The sequence below is a fragment of the Stegodyphus dumicola genome, chromosome 7, assembly GCF_044657685.1.
Source record: "Stegodyphus dumicola isolate Sdum_Otavi_A_Nest chromosome 7, ASM4465768v1".
Lineage (NCBI taxonomy): Eukaryota > Metazoa > Arthropoda > Arachnida > Araneae > Eresidae > Stegodyphus > Stegodyphus dumicola.
Window position 1 is genome coordinate 6,240,987 of NC_140774.1, and position 23,691 is coordinate 6,264,677.

General features: G+C 31.4%; 1 protein-coding gene across 8 annotated transcripts in view; it reads left to right on the plus strand.

Moving 5' to 3' along the window:
• Positions 1-434: 434 nt before the first annotated feature.
• The window catches only part of Wsck (tyrosine-protein kinase Wsck), a 70,841-nt gene continuing 47,584 nt past the window's right edge, over positions 435-23,691 (plus strand). The window contains exons 1-7 of one of the 8 annotated variants that reach the window (XM_085819847.1): positions 435-598; positions 2,125-2,243; positions 2,336-2,448; positions 5,271-5,466; positions 11,230-11,265; positions 15,661-15,757; positions 20,685-20,931. In XM_085819847.1, coding sequence (XP_085675973.1) covers positions 2,174-2,243; positions 2,336-2,448; positions 5,271-5,466; positions 11,230-11,265; positions 15,661-15,757; positions 20,685-20,931 — 759 coding nt within the window. In that variant the 5' untranslated portion in view covers positions 435-598; positions 2,125-2,173. Of the gene's footprint in view, positions 599-643; positions 1,230-2,124; positions 2,244-2,335; positions 2,449-5,270; positions 5,467-11,229; positions 11,266-15,660; positions 15,758-20,684; positions 20,932-23,691 lie in introns of those variants that run through there. The other 7 variants (XM_085819849.1, XM_085819848.1, XM_085819853.1 and 4 more) reach the window with 7 other exon arrangements.

The window sequence follows — 23,691 nt, forward strand, 5'->3', positions numbered from 1 at the left end:
TTTATTATTTTTTTATATTTATATCATGCATATATATTATCATCATGTATTTTCATATCGCACCTTTGGGTTCACACTTGCTTAATGCATTTCGAAGGTTGTCACCAGTTCGACGGCTAATTTTGTAGCTTTCCAGATTTTACAACACCTGAGATCTTTGCATGACCTACCTTATTATTAATTTAATTATCGAACACCTTTGGCCTCTACAGTATGTCATGTATATATTGTTTGTATATACATTTCTTGAATTTATTATGTGTAAGCTGTACAAGTTATTTTCCTGTACCATTCGTAAACTTGGACGCAGGCACCGTGGTGCTATACCAAAATTTTCTCTCTTGCAAAAAACTCAACTGATGTACTATCCTGAAGAGATTCTGAAGAGAAATGAAGTAATGTCAACTTGTTATTACTTCACTTCGCTCTTTGGCATCACTGTGAATTGTTTGTAAACCTTAATAGCTAAATTTAGCCGTGATTGTTTGAGTTTAACGCAAAATTAATCTAAAAATTTTGTTTAATTACTTTGTTAGTATGCATGCAAGAATCAAAATTTCAAGTTAATAAAGACTGAATTTTTGAATTATGTTGTAAGGTATTTTTCAGGTCACCATTATTTCTTTAAAATGAATTCGTGAAATCAGTGATTACTCAATAATGTACTCAACGAGTACGGTTGGAAGAATGACAGCGCAGTTTTTTGGCTAATAAATCAACTTAGATAAGCTGTGTAATCGTTTTGTCAAGCCATTTTTATAGAAATTTTATTGAAACACTTTTATTGTGAAACACGCCCTTTTTTGGCGTAACCGAAAGCTCAGAAAAAACTGACATTTCTTTGAATATAATCGCTAATGTAAAATTAATGTCTCCAATATAATGATTCTTTGTTTTATAAATTTCATTATGACATGTTTCCTTCATTTTAATAAGGGAATTAATAAACTCTCTGAATTCTTTTATGAAAAATATGTAGTCATTCACTTTTATACTCATTTATTACTACTGTTGTAATAAATACATGCGTTTTTTACAAAAATAATGAATACTATAAATGAATTTGTCATTTTATGATCAAACCTTTTTTAAATGTTAAACAACAAATATGTAGTGATATTTTTAAAATGTGAAGTACAAAATAAATTATAAACAAAAGCAGTTTCCATATTAATAAAGAATTTTACAGCAAGTTTTTGTTAAGCTACCGTTTGTTTTAATGCTGAGGGGTAAGATATCTATTGTTATTTTTGTCAATATTTGATTGTCTGTGCAGCATAAATGAATTAGGTGATGCAAAATGTATAAATTTTATATGTAAACATAATACAGTGAAGATTATGTATTAACTGTAGCAAAAAGAGAAAGTTATGATATTCAAGTACTCTGAAACTGCATTTATGTGGGCTGAAGAATAATATAATATATCCATGTACTAAGAAATTCGGGGTAATTAAGATATCTTCTTCCCCCCCCCCCATTGGCCAAATGCATATTTATTCCAGTATAAATGAAGAGTTTGTATTTTTACGTCATTGTTTTATCTTTTCTTTTACCTCTTTTTTTTTTTTCTTTCTTTTTGTTGATGCAATTAAAAAAATATGCTCAGGAGAAAAAAGAAACTTTTTCCGTAAGAATACGAAATTTCAAAACAACGCAGCATGCAACATAATGACAGTGGAATTCTTTACTGTAATTCTAGAAAAGCACTTATTGTGGCTAAGGAATGATTTCCTGAAGAAGCACAGAGCAGTAATCCTATATATATATTGCATAAATGCTTTTTATATGTTTACCAAATGATATCAGATTACATGTCATTCAAAACTTACTTATTTGCTAAATAACTGTCATTATATGTTACTATTTAACTGAGGAATATGTACAACATGTTTTCTGAAAAGTAATAAATTATTCTTTATTATAAGCTGATAGGCATGTCATTTGTTTAAAGTAATTTAATTGCTTCTTGAAATTTGTATATTTTACTTTTTATATTATTTAAATTAGTAAAAAAAAAATTAAAAAAACTTAAATTAATAGCAAGTTTAAAAAAAACCCACACATAATTAGAAATCTTCTATATTAAGTTAAATATATATTTACTAAAATTTTCTCTTTCAGCTAGATGACAATATTGTATGGTATAGGTACATAAATTACTCCTGCAGCAATGTCATGGTATAAATTTGTTCTTCCGCATCTTACTTTTTTTATTCTTCAGGTCTCCATTAGTTTTATTGGTGAGTTTGTTACCATATTTATTGTAAATTAAATTTCTTGTTTAATATTTTATAACTAAACTTATATTAAAAAATTTTTATATTTTCTCTAGATGTTGCTTGTCTGTCAGGTCCTGATTTAAAAATTTCAAATGTTACTGAAACCCGAGTTCATGTTGAATGGAGTTCTGTTGTCTATCCTAACACATTTATTGAAAAATATCAGGTATAATAATATTTTTAGTTGAAAATCATTTAAACCATTTCTTTATTAGTTAATGCAGTTAACATTTCAATGAAATTTTTTAGTAATGTTTACTTTGGTATATGGTATTTTACCAATGAACAAAGTGGCAATGAAAAAGTGTTGTCTAGTTTAGGTGTCATATGCATGCAAAAAGGTGCCTTAGAATTTTAATGAAAATGAAAGAAAAAAATCTAAGAGGGACAGTTGTTCTCAATTCAAGCATCACTAAGTGTATCCTTTTGGCCTATGAGTATCATTTACAATATCTATTTTTTTGCATATGGAAAGAAATTACTGTTAAACTTCTGATTTTCAACTCAACACTTTGCAGCTGAGTTAGCTGAAGCCTGTTATTGTCACCAGGCATAATGTTAACAGAAAAAGGTACCATGCTTTTTTGTATTCAGTTACTAATATTTAAAAAAATAAATTTTTAGACATTGTCGTGTGAATCATTTCTTAGGCTGATGTGTTAATAGCCATGGGATGATGAAAGCAAAATATGATAAATAATAATTCACATTGTTGGCGTCAGAAATATAAATTATTCAATCGATGTAAAATCAATGGTATCTTGATGTAGAATATTTTGATTTGAGATATATGCCAAGCAAAAAGCCGACTGTGGAGCCAAATTATTGATCATACTTATTTATGCTAATAATTGATTGTTTCTTCAATATGGATGCAATTTATTGAATGCCAAAGGAAAATTAAATAGGGCTTCTCACATGCTTTATTATAAAAAAAAAAATATTGGTACTATTGCATTAGAGTGGCATCAGTTAAAAATAAAGAAAAAATGAGAAGAAAACAATGCTACAACAACACGCCAAATCGTGGTTCGAGATTTCCAGTTTTTGTTTGAAATATCATCATATGTTATTTTTTTTTTATGTATTTTGCCACCTTTTTTAGTACAATGGACCACACAATTTGGAAATTACCTAATGATAAAGAGGCTGCCATAAATATTCCTTCAGGACAAAGGAATAATTCATAGCAATTAACTTTGTTCCCAAAATTATTCGATGAAGTTAATGAAGTTAATCATTCGATGAAGTTGTATTTATTTGATTAACTTTTGACTCAAACAAAGCTCCTATATGACATTGTTACGTACATTCTTGCTGTGAAAAAAAAAAAAAAAAAAAAAAAAAGGATTGAGAACCAAAAATGTTTGAAAAATGTTTGAAGGCAATGTTTGAAGGCATGCGTCTTTCTTTCCTCAGTGCTGTTTGTTTTATATATCTGTGGTGTCAGGGATTGACGTCAATTAAATTTTGCCAACTTCAGTTAGAAATCACCATATTATGAAAGTAGATTGGAATAACTACTTGTGAGAGTTATGTGCAAATAGTTTAATGTCTTATAAAAGAAATAAAACCAATGTAGCCAACAAAATCATAGAAATAGATGAAAATCTTTTCATAAAAAGAAAAGACAACATTGGATATGTTCTTCTAGAACAATGGATTATTTGGGGGGGTATAGCTGGAAAACAAAGAATGTTTTCTGGTCGCCATTCCTGATCGTTGTGCGACTGCACTGATGACTGCCATCCAGGAAAACATCGCAGATATCAGCATAAAATTTTCAGATTGCTATAAAGAATATAAGAAAGAGGAATTAATAAATGCTGAACTTTACACTGTGAATCACAGTTATAAATTTGTAGACCCTGAAACCAAATGCCATACCCAAACTGTGGAGCGACTGTGAGGCAGTGCTAGATGGAGAAATAAATATCAGTGAGGCATTGCTCACCACCATTTAGAGCTATATTTGATAGAATTTATGTGGTGTCGGTTATATTCAAAAACTGAAATCTTTTCTATAATATTGAATGATATTTGTAATTTTATGCCACCTGTTTAGATTAAATTTTGTGTTAAAATTTTTTATTTATGTGTATAATACTCTAGATTAAAAAATTTAAAAAAGAAAAATTTACTTAATTCATACTAAGCATTATGAAGTTTTAAAAAAAAATTTACTTTTTACAGAAGTAATATTTTTTAGTCTTTTGAATTCTGTTATTATGTCATAATTTTATACTCTGCAATAATTGGTGACCAAAAAAAATGGAGGTGCATTTTTAACTGATGCCGCTCTAACGAAATATCAAATGAGCATGCAGAAGGCATACCTTTTTTTAAAAAGAAAGGTTGCTGGTAGCCCGGAGATTTGGATTTTAGATCATTCCAGATATTGAACGTCCAGATTTCAGACTTTACACTATATAGTTTTTTATTAAAACTGCTGTAAAATACCACTTCCATTTGTCCAGTTTTCCCCAAAATCTATTCAACTCTTTATATGAATACAGGAATCTGAAATGTGGAAAAAATCAAGGATGTCGTTACGCATTTTAACAGATGTCATTTTAAAAATAGCAAAACCATATTGCGAGGATCATATTTCATGTTTATTCACTGAAAACTCACTATCAAATTTTTGCTGCAAAGCATTACTTCTCTTATATATATATATGCAAGTTGGTTGGAGGTAAAAAATAGATGGAAAAGGACATATTTTATCAATACTTTTTTCAAAGTCTATATTTGATGTAATATCCTTGATTTTTATGTGGATTTCTAGTGCATCTTCAGTTCTCTTAACTTGTATTTATTTGATTTATTTTAAAATTTTAATAGAGTTTCAATTCAAAAATGAGAAAAAAAATAGACTAATATTTATTAAGGGAATTTATCAATTTAAAGTTTATAATATTGAATTTCTATGTATATTAAAATAATGTATAATGCTTGTCTCAAAATTCTTTATTTTTAAATATGCAGGTATCAGCATATCCTATTAGATCATATGCAAAAATGGAAATTTTAAATCGAAACGAGTGGACCTTCTACAACAGTACATTTCGTTCTGATCTGGTACAATTGCATCCGGGTACTCTGTATAACATTAGTGTGTGGGCTGTGACAAACAATGGCTATACTGATCCAACAACCAAAAATGTTTGGACTGAAGTAGGAGGTAATACATATTATTTGTTTGTACAGATGTTTGATAAAAAATTTTACATGTCAATCTAAATATATGATCTTGTTTGTAAATTTGAAGTTTAATTACTATTTTTGTTTGGGAAAAATACACTCATGTCCAAAATTATCTTTACAAACCCAAAAATGATGATATTCAATGAAATATCGAATCAATGTGATCCGTATTTGCAGGGAATGTGTGAAAATCAAGCCTAATTAGCATTATCCAATCAAAAGTAATCAAACGGTTTGTGATATGCAAATCTAGGCGTTACGTCATCCAAGGGTGAATCAAGCGCTTTGCGCAAACTGAATATTTGAGTGAATTTCTGCAACATAGTGTTTGATTTCAGTGTGTAGGGACTCAAAGCGGTTTGTTATGGCTTCGAAGTATCATTTGGAAGAATCTGTAAAGTGGCGAATTATCGGCCGTTTAGAAGCAGGGCAGTCAATCATGGAAACAGCCACATGTCTGAATATTTCAAGACAGACAGTCTTTAAGCTATGGAAACAGTTTCAAAATGATGGAAGTGTTGTAAGGAGGCCTGGACAAGGTCGGAAACGAATGACAACTGCTTCTGAAGATCGGTATCTGGCATTAACTGCCCGTTGTAACAGAAAGGCTACTGCTCGCCAGTTAAGTTCAGAGCTCGCAGCCGCCACTAGAACTGTTGCATCACGGCAAACAATATACAGAAGGCTTAATGAAAAAGGCATTTATGCCAGAAAGCCAAGGTTATGTGTTTTACTGTCTTCACTGAAAAAGAGGGATCGCTTTAATTGGTGTAAAGAACATTAAAACTGGACTGAACATCAATGGTCCCATGTTCTCTTTACTGATGAGTCGCGGTTTAGTTTAACTGGTGATTCTAAACGTGTTTACATCTGGAGGGAGTCAAGAACACGAAATGATCCCTCGAACATTGTGGAATGTGACCGTTTCGGTAGTGGAGGTGTGATGGTATGGGGTGGAATAATGATCGATGGATGTACGCCCCTACACGTGTTCAGCAGCGGATCTGTGACAGGCTAGATATATCGAAATGAGGTCTTAGATCCTTATGTAAGACTTTTCAGGGGTGCATATGGACCTGACTTTTTATTTATGGATGATAATGCCCGTCCACATCGAGCAAACCTCGTTGATGAATTCCTTGAAAGTGAAGACATTAAGCGAATACCTTGGCCACCAAACTCTCCTGACCTTAACCCGATAGAGAACTTATGGAACTACCTTGGAAGAGCAATTGCATGTATACATCCTCCTCCTAGAGATGTAAATGCTCTGAAGACGGCATTGCTGGAAGAGTGGAGATTAATTCCCCAAACTGTGGTTAACAACGTTATTTCCAGCCTTAAAACACGTTGTGATATGTGTGTACAAGTCAGGGGAGATCATATTCCATATTAAATTCGTAAGACTTAATTCTTTTTCTGAATCATTCCTTTTTTTCTTAACTCTCTTTGTCACACTTTATTACCATTTTTATTGTTTCATGCTACAATTTTATATCATATGAGGTGATCTTCAATTTTTTCTTTTGCATTAATGTGTCATCATGTTATGTATGATTCCACGAAAATTCATTAAATTATAAGTCATAGTCTCTGAGAAATCCGTGAATTTATGCATGTAAACATAATTTTGGACATGAGTGTATATTTCAGAATATCCCTTGATGAAAATTGGGGACTTTTTGGCGTCATTCTTGTTTACATGCAATGCCCTCACAGGTAAAATAGTATCCGAAACATACCGTATTTGACGACATATAAGACACGCCTTTTTTCCCAAAATTTGGTCTAAAAAAAGTTACCTGCGTCTTATACGTGAAGGACACAGGTTAACTTTCAATATGCTATTTTTAGCCCGGATAAAGGTCTAGACACACATAACTTTTTCTACATCTGCCATTATTATTTTGCGCATGCTAGAAATAACTGTCACCAAAAAGCGCCAAAGCTTGAAGCTGATGTCGAAGTTCGAACAGGTTCGAGGGTCACATTACCTCTATGAAGCCTTTCCTTCTTTATATAGACTTTCTTTGACTCGGCCAGCACACATGTCAATATTGGTGCTACTCTGTATAAACGTGTTGGTATTGGTGCTACTCTGTATAAACGTGTTGGTATTGGTGCTACTCTGTATAAGCGTGTTGGTATTGGTGCTTAAAACTATTTGTTTTAAAAAATACCGTGGAAAATATGACTACAGGAAACAAGAGATTAAGCTATACATTTCAGTATAAACTAGGAGTGTTAAGCTACGCCAAAGTGCATAGAAACAGAGCAGCAGCAAAGCATTTCAGTCCACCACCTACCGAAAAAATGATACGTACTTGACGACTGCAGGACGATCAACTGAAGACTGCTAAAAAACAAAAACATAACCTTCGATGCCCAGCTCCATCTTGGCCTGAACTTGAAAATGCCGTAAAAATGTGGGTGATAGATAAGAGGAAATCTGGGATAAGTGTTTCAACCAAAATGATAATCAATGCGCCAAAGGATTTGCAGAAAAACATGGGAATCGGAACTTTTCAGAGTCTAAAGGCTGGTGCTATAGGTTCATGAAAAGGCCAACCTTATCTATGCGCACAAAAACAACTATTACACAGAAAATGCCAGCAGATTATGAAGAAAAAATACTAGCATTTCATAGGTTTGTTATAAATCACACAAGAAAACTTCTTTTGAGCTCGGTCACATAGGAAATATGAATGAAATTCCACTCACATTTGATGTACCATCCAACAAGACTGTGAGTATTAAAGGGTCTAAATCAATAACCATAAAATCCACAGGTCATGAAAAAACCCGGTATACGGTAGTTCTAGCATGTTGTGCTGGTGGCACAAAACTACCGGCCGTTTTTCATATTCAAAAGAAAATCTTCTAGCGGGTGTAATTGTTCATGTTCATCCGAAAGGGTGGATGGACGAAGCTGGAATGAAACTGTGGTTACAGAACGTATGGGCGAGGCAACTTGGTGGACTCTTAAGAAAACCCTCTCTTTTGGTTTTGGATCAGTTTAGCGCCCATAGAACTGAAACCATAAAGAATAAAGCAAGAGAATTAAAATCCCAGATATCTGTCATTCCTGGTGGACTGACTAGCCAATTGCAGCCTTTAGATGTATCGGTGAATAAGCCATTTAAGAAAAAAGTGCGAGAACGATGGAACAAGTGGATGGGAGAGCCACATCACACCCTCAGGTAGAATGAAGTGGCCCTCTATTTCACAAGTGTGCGAGTGAGTAAAAAGATCTTGGGAGGACGTAAAGGCTGAAGTAATTGTTAAGTCCTTTAAGAAGTGTGGAATCAGTAATGCTCTTGACGGAACAGAAGACGACGCATTATTCGAAGAAGGTGATACTAGCGATGACCGGAACAATAGTGATGATGATATTCTCGTTTTTGATGATGATGATAGTGAAAAGGGATTTTATGGTTTTGAAAGTGATTAAAGTCTAATTTCATGATAGGCAACGTTTTCCTTGAATCTGTGTTTTTTGTTGTTTCTACTTTATTTTGTATTATGTTTGATTGCTTGTCGTTGATTCATTTATTCATTATTTAAATTTACATATCATGTTCAATATAGTTTGCCATTTGTTAATTTTTGTTAATAAAAATATGTTTGCTAATTACATTCAATGATTGTTTATTTTGCTTCTACGAAACGTGAGAACTAAAAGAAACCACATTTTAAGTTATTGTGGTACCGCGCTGTTGCTCAGACTATTGAAATTTTTTTTTCCTTGTGTGTGGCCTTCTAAATAAGGGACACACAGAATTCCTTAACAGCATCCAAAAACTGTTTAAAATTATCTGAACTAGAATGTGCATACTGCGGTCACCACATAAATTCACAAAAATAAAAAATAAAAATATCCTCCGTACTGGCTAACCATCGATGGCATTTCTTTTGAAATTCCCTTTTTATTACAACCACGTGCCTTCCATAATGTTAATATGAGCTCTGGTTTCCAAATTCTTAAATTTCACTGCATAATTTACTGAGAGGGGAACGAAGCCATTTAAATCTTCATTTGCACACCAGTTAATCAATGTTTTATTTTCCATTCGTCCCAAAGCGTACAGAAATTTCAGGTTAATCGTACCACCAGCAGGCATTTTATGGTGTAAATCACAAACTAAGCAACATACTTCCTAACAAACATCCAATGGATAAATAAAGCCCTGAGAAATATTTTCCCAACGGTCAAAATCACCGCAATCATGCATTACAACCAATCACATCATAATAGGGTTTCCATAACATTCATTGTAAAATAGTCAGGTTACCACAAATGAAACAATAACTTTGCAATAATCCAAGGAGTACCCTCAACACATCTTATTAAATACTGAAATTATTTTATGTATAATGAAAATATTTAAAGAGTGCCCTCTTTTTGGCATGATTTTCTTATAGTTATGAGCTTTGTTTTCTTACAGTTATGAGCATAACTTTAATAACTTTACTCCTGATTTTATTTTTCAAAGACTTCGTAGACAGAATTACAGAAATAGTTACAAAACTGTAATTTAAAATTTTAAAAATAATACTTCAGTTATTAATAGGTTTATATGATAATTTATTTATTTATTATTTACAAATGCCTGATTTTACATGCATACGTATACGTATTACGTATGGGGCAGGTAAAATGGCTAACAACATAAGTTGTTAACCATTTTACCTGCCCCATACTTCTTGGTTAGAAAATTAAAACTATTAAGTTCAGAACACGTGTTCAAAAGTTCTTTCTCCTTAGGTTCTTTGTCCTTAGGTTACAAAGAGAACACACTGGAGATTTCCTGAGTCTAATGTAAAATACATAAGACAATTAATTAATACTACTTACCTATTATCACAACCACCTTAGTATAAATCAGAATGCCCAAACTCTGGCAGGCACACACATTACAATTTAGGGAATTATGCAGAATTATACATATGAAAATTGTTCAGTTTTAACAACTATTGGTGACAGTTTGGCATGCGGTTTTGGTCGTTGTTGTGTCCTAAATAAATTTGAGTGATTTTTATGGGCAAATCATGATTTTTTTTTTTTTTTTTTTTTGGTCTTAAATTCAGTTTAAGACTTGTGGAATTTGCCTGCAAAAATTTTGGTACTTGTGTATTAATGCAACCACTTTAGTAGAATTTGCCAAATTTTTTGAATGTGCCAAACTCTGGAGACCATGTGCGTAGCTTTTCTTTGGGCAGTCACCTTCATAACAATCCTTTAGTTAAGCAGTATGCTACCATTTTCATATGCATTCTTTTTTGTTGTATTCCAAGTTTCAGTGGTTTTTATAAACTAATTGGATATCTTTAGCGTTAAATTTAGTTTTAAAATATGAACTTCTGGAATTTGCCAGCAATGGAAGAAACCATGATAAAATGTCTGCAAGAATACAGAATTTTATTGAACATTTTCTAAAAAGAACAATGAGGAAATGCAGTTCCTTGAAAGCTGCTGTTGTTGAGGGTGGCACTAAGCCAAGTCTTCGCAGTTCCCCGATTTTTTTTTTTTTAAGTGAAAACAGATTGCTGTGTACTTGGGGGGGGGATTACAGAAAGATTTGAAGAAGAATGAAATTGTTTAATATTTAATGTATTGTGTAACCCTTATTTATTGATTAAAATTTTGTATTGTTTTGAATTTCTAAAGTATGTTTTCTTTTTATATGTTGATAATGTTTACCAACTTATAATAAATATCATTAGTTTGGAAATCTTTCAGGGGAAAAAAAATGCAAAAACTACCAACTTGCACCCAGTAAGTAACTCTTACCTTTTAATCTGTAAAAAATCACCAAACTGTGCCAAGGTTGTTGCATTAATATATAAGTACCAAAATATCTGCAGAAATCCAGGATTTTGGCACAAAAATCCCTAAAAGAGTAATGCTTAGAATCTCTTATCAAAACAACCACAAAATTTCCATCGGAGCAAAATAAAGAAAAGCCCACGTGTAAAAAAATTATGGATTATTTTTTGGAATAAATACATAGTCAAAATGTAAAAATATACATATAATAATATGTACATTTTTATATGTATATTTTACGTGTATGTAATCAATATTTTTTACAAGAAAAGTAATTTTTTCCCCTCTTTGTAAAATTTTTTGAACTGTATTAAGTTGGTTGTGCTAGTATGTAAGTACCAGTTCTTTTAATAATAACTGTGAACACTCCTCTTTATTTGCAAATGAATTTGTATTTCAAAATGTCATGTAGTTCAATTAGTTGTCAAATTAATTTCCTTATGATCCCTTATTTTTTATAATTGTACTTTTTGTAAAATTTTAATTTTGAGTGTTAAATTGTCATGTTTTTCTTCATGATTATAACAGATGGATGCATTTGTATGAATCTTTAGAGTAGTTAGTTTAGAGTTTTTCCTCTTTAGAGTAGTTCCATGGGTACACTAATATTCACCTGAAAGTAGTGTGCATAGCCATGTGATATCATAAACATTTTCAGTTATTCAGGTGATAAGTTACTGAACCTTTTCGAAAGGGAACTTGTTTGAAATTTTGTTTCATCTGAAGAGGACTTTTCAGAGTGAAAAGGAAAAGAAGATTGAGGAAGATGATATAAGCCAAAGTCTGATTTTTGTTGGCATACATGGCTAAAATTGTAGGTTCTTTTGTATTAGCACAACAACCTTGCCTCACTTTGCTGATTTTTTATTGAAGAAAAAGAACAATAATTTACAGTTTCAAGCAAATATTTTTCACATGCATGCATATTAATACACATATATTTTACATTTTAATTAGGTACTTATCCCAGAAATCAATCAATAAACTTACAGGTGGCATGTTTTTTGTTTTGCAGATTTCGTGGCTGTTGCTTGAGAATAGGTTTAAAACAAATGTTCTCTATAGTGATTTTGCAACAGTTGTATTCCCTGCAGAAGTTTCACTACAATTTCTCCCAGTGCAAAAAAATCCCACAAGTGTATATTTTAAAACTGAGGTTATGGTTTAAATATTATAATTTGTCTATAATCATTGGAAATTAGAATACAACAAACATAGTGTGTACAGAAATAGTGACAATGCTTGTTAAAACTTTAGAACTGTTACATGCATGATTGCTAGAATTTGCACATTTTGAAACTCTTGGTTGCTTCTACAAGGTGATTGCACTAAATCTCATGTGAATATCAAAATCTATTAAAAGTACTATATATTTCCTTTAACTAAAAATAAATTTTCCTTTCTTCTTTAGAAGAAGGAAATGCCGCTTGAGAACTTGCTTTAAAATGTGCCTTTGACCAGTGGGTGCATGTTCAAATTGCATGTGGGCGAATACTTAATCTGAAAAAGCTGATGGGCTAGAAAATTTTTTAACAAAATAAAAGAGTATTTTAAATGCATTTAAAATTTCTCTCATGAAATATTTATCAAAATATACATAAACAATAACAATTATATCATTAAGGAAAAAATTCAAATGAATGTTTGTTTTCTATCTTAAATTTAAAGTTTGATACCTTGTAAAACTGGTTATGCATTGTAATTCAAATACACTGCTGAAACAACTCTAATGATCACTGCTGTGCTGGATCTGACATTGTACATTTATACCCTTGATGTAGTATCCAGTTCTGCACGATTCTTGTGTAAAATTCCATTTTGATGGCTTTCTCAAGATTATTGCTGACAATTTCATACATTTAGTCAATAATAGCTTGCACATTTTTTTAAGGGATGCAGTACACTATTGTGTTGTCTTTTTTTTGCAGAAAGCATTTTCATCCACTATTCAATTTTTGTTAACCCATTAGCCGCTGGTGTTGCGTTGACGCAACGGTCAAAATAAATGCGTATATAAATATAATTACCTAACATATTTTATACCAGCAGATGATTTTGTGTAGGAAATATTATGAAGATAATTTCTGTAAGAAAACATTGCCTTCAACAATCATTTTGTTTATAATAATCTCATACTTTAAGCAAAATTTTCGACGGGGTATTTATGCTGAAAATGTTTAATGAAAGAATCACCGTCTTTATGAGTGATCTATTTTTAGTCAAGGTCACCGTTTATCAGAACATTACATCAGTCAGATATTTATATTTGTGTTGGGAAGCAAGGGGAAACAGGTGTTGCACTGACGCAACGTCAGCAGGAAATGGGTAGTCAATATCCTTTTTCACTCATTCCTTTCTATGTTCTGGTTGTTTAAAAATGCCTAGAACGAGGTATCTTACATTAGAAGAAGCCCTTCAAAGATTTTTTGATGAAGAAACAGATGATGATAATGTCAATAATGACCAGAATGAAACGATATTGTTGTTGTTCTCCCAGAAATTTCAGAAACTAGTGACGAAGAAGAAAGGATTGGCAATGTTTTAAATAATGATAATGATATTTTACCAAATAATACTGCTGGGGAAGTTGAAATTCTGATAAGAAGTAAGTTTCAGCATTCTAAAAGCAGTTATAGTCATACTAAAAAGTTTAAAAAGAAAAAGATTGAAATCTTGAAGTGGATAAAAAAGGAACTGTTAGTTATGTCTGAGGAAAAACATGAAGAAAGAGATAGAAGAGAAATTATAAAAGACAAAATACAAGGTAAAACTAGAGCACAGATTTTCGATTTTCGTTTTGGTTTAGACATTTACTCTCTTCTCGTTAAAGAGACAAATATATACGCTCAGCAAAAAAAAAAAAAAAAAAAAAAGGAGCCCAGAATTTATTGCATCTGAAGCCTATATGAGAAGATTTATTGGAATATTATTGCTTACAGGATATTATTCTTTACCTCAAGAAAAAATGTATTGGTCTTTTGATATGGACTTTTCTGTTCCTGTTGTATGAGAATCGATATCACGTTTTCACTACAGGAATATGAAGCAGAATTTGCATTTGACAATAGTCAAATTGACAATATGGATAAATTGTATGAGGTGAGACCATATTGAAACTTACTAAATATCACCACTTTTTACTACTGGAAATATAAAGTCTCTTTCAGATATTAGACGCAAGAATGCATTATACCTTTTGCAAACTCCTATTGAGAGTGTAAAATTAGCCAGAAATACATCAGCAACAGGAAGACCTAGTAAATTCAGCATTCAAAAACCATTGCATGGAGATGGTAGACATTTTATCGTAAAGTCCGTTGATAACAAATGACTTTGTTGTAAAGAGTACCATAGCCAGACTGTTTGTAGATGCAAAGTATGTAATGTAGCTTTACATCATGATTGTAATCAAGCTTTTCTTGCTTGAATCTTTCAAATGAAATAATCTGTATTTGTAAAAGAAATACAATGTATATTTTAATATTAAATTAATTTCAAGTAAAGTGATTTGTAGATTTATAAAACGTTATACAGCTAAAACGTAATCCTGCGTTCCACTCAAAAGAAACATCACACGAGTACAATTCTACTCACTAAACATCCGTAGTCTTATTCTGCTGACGTTGTGCGAATGCAACGCTCGCGTTTTCCACAGGTAAGAGAATTTTTTAAATTTTCAATGTAAATTTATGTTATAAATGCTTAATTTAATATTTGTTATTATTTTCATGAGAAAAGAACCATTCCTTGTAGTTTTGGCGGTTAATGGGTTAATATCGATTTTCTCTTATTTGCCATGTTGATATGACTTACTAGACTGTTCTGTAACTAACATATGCAATTTCAGGAGAGGTGGACTGTAACTATTGACACATTGTTTTGAAATCTCCAATTTCCATTTGCATTCCATATTAATATGCATTAAATATACTGTAACATGTGTTCATTTGTCTTGGTTGTCAGGACCAGTGCTATGTGTCAATTGCATTTGTGATTCGTGTATTATGGATTTATCAATATAAATATTATCTAATAGCTTGGTATTTCCCCCCTCCCTCCCACATGCAGATTAGCAAAATTTACTACTTCCATAAATATATTACTAGGTTATTATAAATTTTTACTTTAATTTGAAACATTAAAGTACCTTGAAAATGATGGTTACATATTGAAATACTGATAGCGAACGGAGAAAAGTGTGCCACTTGTAATTAAAAAGTATGTATGATATTCTGTGTAGGATTTTGATTAAATTCTTGCTTATCTGATACACTGCCTAAATATGCCCAATTTTGTTTTTAAACAAATAATTTTAGGAGCTTATTTTCCTTTTTAAAATTTCAGAGCCAGATGAACCCCCTCCAGTTGAGATCATAGAAAGGTCCGGAGAAATAATGATGATAGATTTACCTGTTGGCCAAAGTGATAAGGGACCAATTACGTGAGTAGCAAGTTTTTTATCTAATGCAAGGAGAATTTTAGTAATAATAATTAACTTGCTCATCAGTCCAATTAAAGTATGTTTTTTTTAGTAATATGATATTGTCTTCTAAAACAGTTTAGTAATGGTTCTCAGGTCCCTTTGTCAATAGAAAATTTATTGTAAATCTTTTGCAAATGTACTTCAGGTCTTCAGTTTCAGGTAAAAGGTTGTATTAATGCTGTCTTTTTCGATAACAGGAGTTGTCTGAATTGGCATGCTGCATAACGTATAAAATAATGATTAATTTATATAAGGAAAGATTTATTTTAATTTGAAACTTTAACAATTACACATTTAGTTGAAATTTGCTTTTTTTTTTCACTACTAACTACAAATAAATATACTGGATCTATTACTTATGAAACAGAAGTTTTGTCTGTGAACAGTAACATCTTTTAAAGGCTTTCATGAAATGTTTTTGCAGTTGCTGTGTTACACTATACTGGTGTCCTTAAATTAGGGATTACATTCATTTTCATAGAAATTTCTTTGTATAAGAGGAAGGTGTCGAAGATACTTTAATCTATACTATTAAAATGAGTGTGCATTTGTCTGTTTGTTTATAAAGTCATCTCCTCTGGAATGACTGGGAGTTAAGTTTTGAGAGAGGTACTCCCGAATTCCAAAAATTGAGGGGAAGCCATTTTGACCATTCTCATCTTCGTATAACTTTAATCAGCCAAGATATTAATTAAAAATTCTGAAAACACAAATTTTCGCACTCATTTTTTTTTTTCCCAAGTGGCAACAGTTTCACATGATGGAGATAAAAATGCTTTAAGATAAAAAGGGCTGCCACTACTCACTTTCAAATCATAGAGTTTGTTAATGAAAAATTTGTAAGTTTGTCAAAATATGAAATAAAAATAGCATTGGCAAACATTAAACATATCTTGTATATATGCGGCTTAAGTGTTTGTCGCCGATAGTTTATTGGTTGCTTGCGTAACTGTAAATTGTTTTATTCCCCGTGCAGTGCAGTGTGTGGCAAATATTATGAGAAAGCTAAACCAGAAGAATTAAAAATGCAAGAGCACGTGCATTTAGCATTTAATAAATAAATTTAACATCTGTTTGTCGTCGATAGTTTATTGGTAGCTTGCATAACTGTAAATTGTTTTATTCCCCGTGCTGTGCAGCTCGTGATGAATATTATGAGAAAGGGAAGCCGGGAAACTTAAAAATACAAGAGCATGCATTTAACATTTAATAAATAAATGTACATTTATATATAATAGAATTTGGAAATATGCAACTGGCAAAAACTGGCAACGATGAAAAAACAAAAAAATGAAATGAATAAATATCTTTATTATATGTGGCTTAAGTGTCTGTTTGTCACTGATAGTGTATTGGTTGCTTGCATAACTGTACTAGCCAATGGGATGAATTTGCCACTGCACAGGGTTACCATTTCAATTAAGACCTATACAATTTTTCGTAAAACTTGCCTTTGCTATGACCATCAATAAGTCTCAGGGCCAAAGGCTTAAACATGTTGGCATTTTTTTACCTGAGCTTGCATTTGGACACGGTCAACTTTATGTTGCCTGTTCAAGAGTTCACGAAAGAACGGACGTAAAATTAAAAGTAATTGATGGTCCTCTGCTAGGCGAGCTTAAAAATGATAAAGAGATCTTTGACATGTTAGTTAACATTTTGTTATTTAAATCACCTTTATTTATTGAGCTATCGGTGGCTGTTAAGAAATGTACCGCCAGTGGTTTCCTTCACTGCTCTCTACTTTAAGCAAGAGGGGAACCCTGTGGAGCAGTAAGCAAAGAGGCGTCCTCGCCGCCTGCCCTGGGTAATTCAGTTTGAATTAGCAGACACCTGTGCACAAATCATTTTAATTACAATTTATAATATCTAGAACAGCGGTTATTTCGTATGATCGCCGGGCTTTCTAGTTATTATTATACGAGGTCATAGTCTGGTGTTGAAGAAAGCACATGATTGCATGTGATGTCATTGTATGTTGAAAATTGTTTGTAAAATGTCAACATTTTAAATAAATAGATGCTGTTTCCAACTTTTTTGTTTTAGATTAGGATAAATAATATTTGTTTTTGCTACATTAATTCTTTTATTGATATTGAGAAAAGTTTTTATATTGCATTAAATTCAAATCATGATGTCATATCTGAAGTGTTAAAAGTTTTTGTTTCCTGGTTTAGCAACAAATATATATATATATATATATATATATATATATATATGAATTGGTAGTTGCGTAGAAAGAATAGACTGATTTCATTCATATTGAAATACTTTTATGCATTTTCTTTCCTGGTGCCCATAGAACTTAAAAATTTTACTTTTGCCGTAGCTAACAACTTTGTATACTGTACATTATATTAACAGTTCATTTTATTTTCAGTTTTTCAGTGCATTTTGATAAATTTATTTACAAATATTTTTTTTTTTATTATTATTATATAGTTTCTGTTTTAGTACAATTCAAACTTTTGTGGGTATTTAATGCATTTTAGTTGAATTTTTATTTTAGTATATTGCTATTTTTTTTCAATCTATTAAAATGCCAAAATGCAAAAGAGGCATTATGGGAGATGCATTAAGAAGACAAAGAGCTGAAGCACAAAGATTATGGCAAGCTATAGAAAATGAAGAAGAAATCACTAGGAAACTAAGCAGGGAAATATAACAACAAGAAAACTTGCATGCTGAAGAAATGACTAGGAGACTCAGCAGGTAAGCACAACGACAAGAAAACTTACATGCTCAAGAGGAAATCAATAGGACGCTCAGCCGAAAAGCAGAAATTCAAAATGGAGGCTCAGCAGACAAGCAGAAAACCAAGGAAATTTGCATGCTCAAGAAACTGAAGCAGAAACAAATAGGAGGCTTATCAGTAAAGTTGAAATGTCAACAGAATATGCATGCTGAAGAGACAGAAAGGAATTGCAAGTAGACAAAGGACACAAGACTCTCGGCATCATCATCAAATTTGAGTGGAAGAGTCAGAACATTATGCCACTGCACAAAGAACACAAGATGCTGCTCATTGATACTGCTCTGATTGTAGACAAGTCCGATCTGAAGAAACAATGGCTATATTTAGACAGACTTTGCGCAAATACAGCATAACATTCATGTAACACTCTTCACAGTAATGCAGGAAAGAGTAAACACGTAAGAACATAACACAACGTCTTTCCTGTACTAGCAACTTTACATGCCTGTTAATCATTGTTCCACCAAATCATCTTCAAGTATATTTCCAGTATAGTAGGTAGTTCAAGCCAAATATTATTGTACCATGAATCAAATAAAAGACAAAACCTTATATTTTGTTAAAGAATTATTGATTATCAGTCCATTTGAAGAGTTCATGACACTACTGATTAGGATTTTCTCTGACTGTTGGGTATCAATAAAGCGATATTTTTCCTATTTAAAGGATACAAACTAAGCTGGTTCAATGTCTGTAGATGTGCTGCAAAATATTCTGTAACCCATATTTGGATGTTATGTTTTTGCTAAATTCTTAAGAATTATGCAGTGCCACCTTTTCAGTGTTACTGCTATACCATGTGTTCAGGTTGCTTTGCATAATGTGTCATAGTTGTAATCTCTGGTAACTGGTCATTTTCCAGTGCATATAAAAGTTATGCTTCGATGTTACATTTTGTTGTATGAAGCAATGAGCACTAAGACTCTTTTACTTATTCTAACCATTTGTTTATTTTTTTGAGTAATATTTTTAATTTCCTTCAAGAACTTTTGTTCACAGCTCAAGTAAATATTAAATCTAAAGCTGCTAGAAATATTTTTTAACTAATAGAAACTAATAGACTAGAGAACTATTTTCCTCAATGTCTCATTCAACAAAGCATTTTGAGAAATCTTTGCTTCCAGAAATTTTCAGCGATTAGCTCTTGTAATTCCTTTCTGTCTGCTTGTTTGAAATGTGCAAAATACAATGTAATATTAAATGGAACTTCCCAAAATTGAAATAAAATATTGTGACTAAAAGCCTGCAGCTAAAAGACTAGTTCTGGGGAGACACTTTTTCTAGGAAAATATTTGTATTGTATTTCAAATCCATAGATTTGATACCAGCTTAAGAAGCAAAGTTTGGGCATTCAATCGGTCATTTTGTATAAAATAAATTTTACTAAGTTTTCATTAAAAATGAGAGATGTATATATTTTTTAAATACTTGTGATTATTCATTATTCAAATGTCAAAAAATGGTAATGAAAAATTTTTAAACAATGTTACAATAACTGTTTATATATTAAATATGTCCAAAATTTCTAAAAAAATGTATTCATATTCTAAAAGTAGAGCAAGGAATTTGTAAAACATTTGATTTTGACATAAGTTATAATTAACTAATAATATATTAAAGACCTATCCATCAACAGCCAAGCAATAAACTGTTCAATGCTGGCAGATTAACCCATGTTCAAGTTCCAGCAAACAGACTGGCTGTATGGAATTTTTAGCGTTTTACTGTTTTGCCATAATCGAAAGCAGTTAAAGACTTAAATTATAAGCATTGTAATGTACTAAAGGATTAGAAACCATTTTAGGTTATTATATGGCTTAATTTTATCATAATAATTATGAAGAAGTTAAAATATATTGGGAATAACCAGAGGGGGACATAATGCTAGTAGTAGTAATTGGCAAAATGCCTTGTTGACTGACTGTCTTATTATGGAATTACCTCAATCTTTGAATTGTAGAAGTGTAAAAAAGGTTTATATCCGTGAAATGCAATAAAGCAAAGTCCAATAAAATGAGCTTTGCCTGTGTAGTATATGTTGCATCTAACTCCTGATTATACTCTGTAGTATTTAATATTATGCATAAATTAAAACTATGTACAACTTTCTTTTCTTTTTTCTATATATAGGAGTTACTATGTGGTAGCTATTGAGAAAAGCCCTATTATATTTTTCAATCCTGAAGAAGCTGGTAACTATTCATTCTCACAAGAAACGGGTCTTCCATTTTACATAACTGCAAATCTTAGTCCTGAAGAAGCAAACCAAACTTTTGTAATTGGAGATAGGAAAACTTATGATGGATACTACAATGCACCATTGTCAGAAAAGCATGATTATGAGGTTCTAGTTGGAGTTGTCAGTTCTTTGAATGGAGTGAGTTAATTTATTTGTGAAGTAATTTCATTTGTTGAGTGTTTTAATATTTCGAAGATTAATTTATAAATGGGGAATTCTTCCCATTTTTAATATGTACACTGCGTCCCCCAAAAAAGGGACAGTTCTATATCTTCCGTCCTACTAGGCCAATTGATAAAATTCAACTTGCGTTTTTCATGCCTCAAAAGCGGGACTTAGTTTATGTATTAGATTAATATATAGCATTGTTCTAATAAAGAAATTTTGGCACAAAATTGGATTTTTTCTGAAATTACATGCCAATTTTTTTTTCCATATTTCCATTCTACGACTCAAATTACACCAAACTACCAAGTTTTGAAAAAAATCGCATGAGTAGTTTTTAAAAAATTAGCTCTCAAAATGTTAGCTACTCAATTGAGTTTGGTATATATTTATAAATATCTCTTTTTATTAAATTTATTTGATTCCTGCTTTCATATTTCAAAATTTAGGTTCATTCCAAATAACCTTTGTCCATTTTTTACGATTTATTTTAAAAATTTGCATTTTTAAATAATTTTTCTAAATTTTTCAAAAAAAAAAAAAAATTTGGATTATAACCTATAAAACTTTTACCATCATCTTAAAGTAGATGTATTTCTAAGCATACCTGTAAAAAATTAGAGTTTTTTATTCAAAATTTCCAAAGATTTATGTGAATTTATATATTGGTGCATTTTGAAATTTGACATATTTGTTGAAAGTGATATTAGTATCAAATGTGGTTTTAGGCACATTTTAAAATTATTTGAAAGTAGGAATGATGTGATTTTTCTTGCACTCATCCACAATGTAAAAAGGTAGGAACAATGTGACCCCTTCCTGCGCATCGTGGTGCAACTGAAAAAAAATGTGCCAAGTTAAATTTTTGAATTTCTCTGTAAATTTCGCATCAAATTTTACAGAATTTAATATTTAGGCATAATTTGAGTCATAGAATCGAAATATGGAAAAAAACTGGTATATTATTTCAGAAGAAGTCCCATTTTGTCTCAGAATTCCTATGTTAGTACAGTGCTATATATAAATCTAATATATATTCCAAGTCATGCTTTCGAGACATGAAAAACTCAATTTGAATTGCTTCAATTGGCCCAGTAGAACAGGAGATTTAGAACTGCCCCCTTTTTTTGTGCAGTGTATGTTCAAATTTAATATTTGGTACTTCTTTGTTATAGGATCCCCCACCCATATTTGGTGATTTTAGATTTGTGCCAAGATCTCAGCTATCATTTTGCTAAGTTCATGAAGTATGAATGTAAAAATAAACAATACAATATATAATGATAACAATAATATTCATGTGTCATTTCCAAAGAATATTTTTAAGAATCCTGATTCTTATTTTTATTTTATCGCATGTAATTATTCTAGTCAACGGCAGCACTTTCACACATATTAAATTGCTTGTTACACCATTTCATGGATGGCAGTTCCTTTGCCCAAGAATACATAGATTTTGTCCCAACAATAGATTTTGTTTTTTTAATTAATTATTGTATTTCTTAAAGGCTGATTTTAAAAACTGTAACTATATATAAAATTTAGTTCAGAACAGAAATTTTGGTGCAGATCTGATGTTTTATACAAATCTATCTATTTTTTAGTATCTGTCTCTGAAAACTGAAATTTTGTAATTAAAATAATGAAAAAAAAAAATCTGCCATTAAAATGTTATGTTGGAGAAATAGTATATGTTTACATTACGAAGTAAACAATCAAGAATAAAATTTTTAGCAGTCAAGTATGTATGTATATGTAATGTTGTGACAGTCGGGTACATGAGTGAAACTGGGCAATCTAGTCACATCAGAATCCTAGACATTGTTGTGGCTGAGTGTAAGGAGGCATCCAATGATGATGCAGAAGGATTTAAATTTATAGCTCAATTTCTTTATTCAATTCAAACAGCAGATCATTATTCTTTGCTAAATAAGGTTGACTTTAAATTTACTGTGTCATACTATTCAAAGAAAGAAAGACAAAGCAGCAGCAAAAAGGTGTTACAGCAGCAAGTTTAGAAAAGCAATCTCTGACGCAAGATGGCGCAAATTTTTTTTTATAGTAGCGGTTACATAATATTCTCAAAAATACTGGTCTAGGAAAGATCCTGAAATTGCGGAAAGTTAATTAGATGTTGCCTGTTCGCGTAGAGCAAAGCCATCGTATTTTTTATATTTTACATATATATATGTAATAGCACAAATTTTGGAAGCACTGAAATAAGAACACTGAGATGTAGATGCGTAGAAATGCTGATTGCATAGATACTTGATGCTTAGAGCGTCCATCCATTTTCAAGAAGAAGAAGCCGAGCTGGATAAAATTCCTTTTTTATTTAAATTCACATTTTGTAGCCACAGTTACTTGGCTTTCTACTCGTGCCTATTAAAGAACATTTATGATTTTGATTTTATTGCCATAGAAGTGAATGTAGCAGCACACACATGATTGCAGAAAGGCATCTGGCCAAGAGGAAAGCACAAGCAAAAGTGACGTATCGGTTCTTAGAAAGGAGGGAGGGAGTTGAAAGTTTCAGTTTTTAGTTTTAGTTTGTAATTTGGTGATTGGTCAAGCGGCATCTTCATTAAGGGTTTCGTAAGATTGAATGATTGATTTGAATGACGCAATTTAGACTTACAGCGCTATTTTTAGGACAGAGAGATTAAGTTCCCAAATGAAATAGAAAATAAAAAAGGTTATAGTGAATTAAATTTAGAAGTTTGCTTTCATATT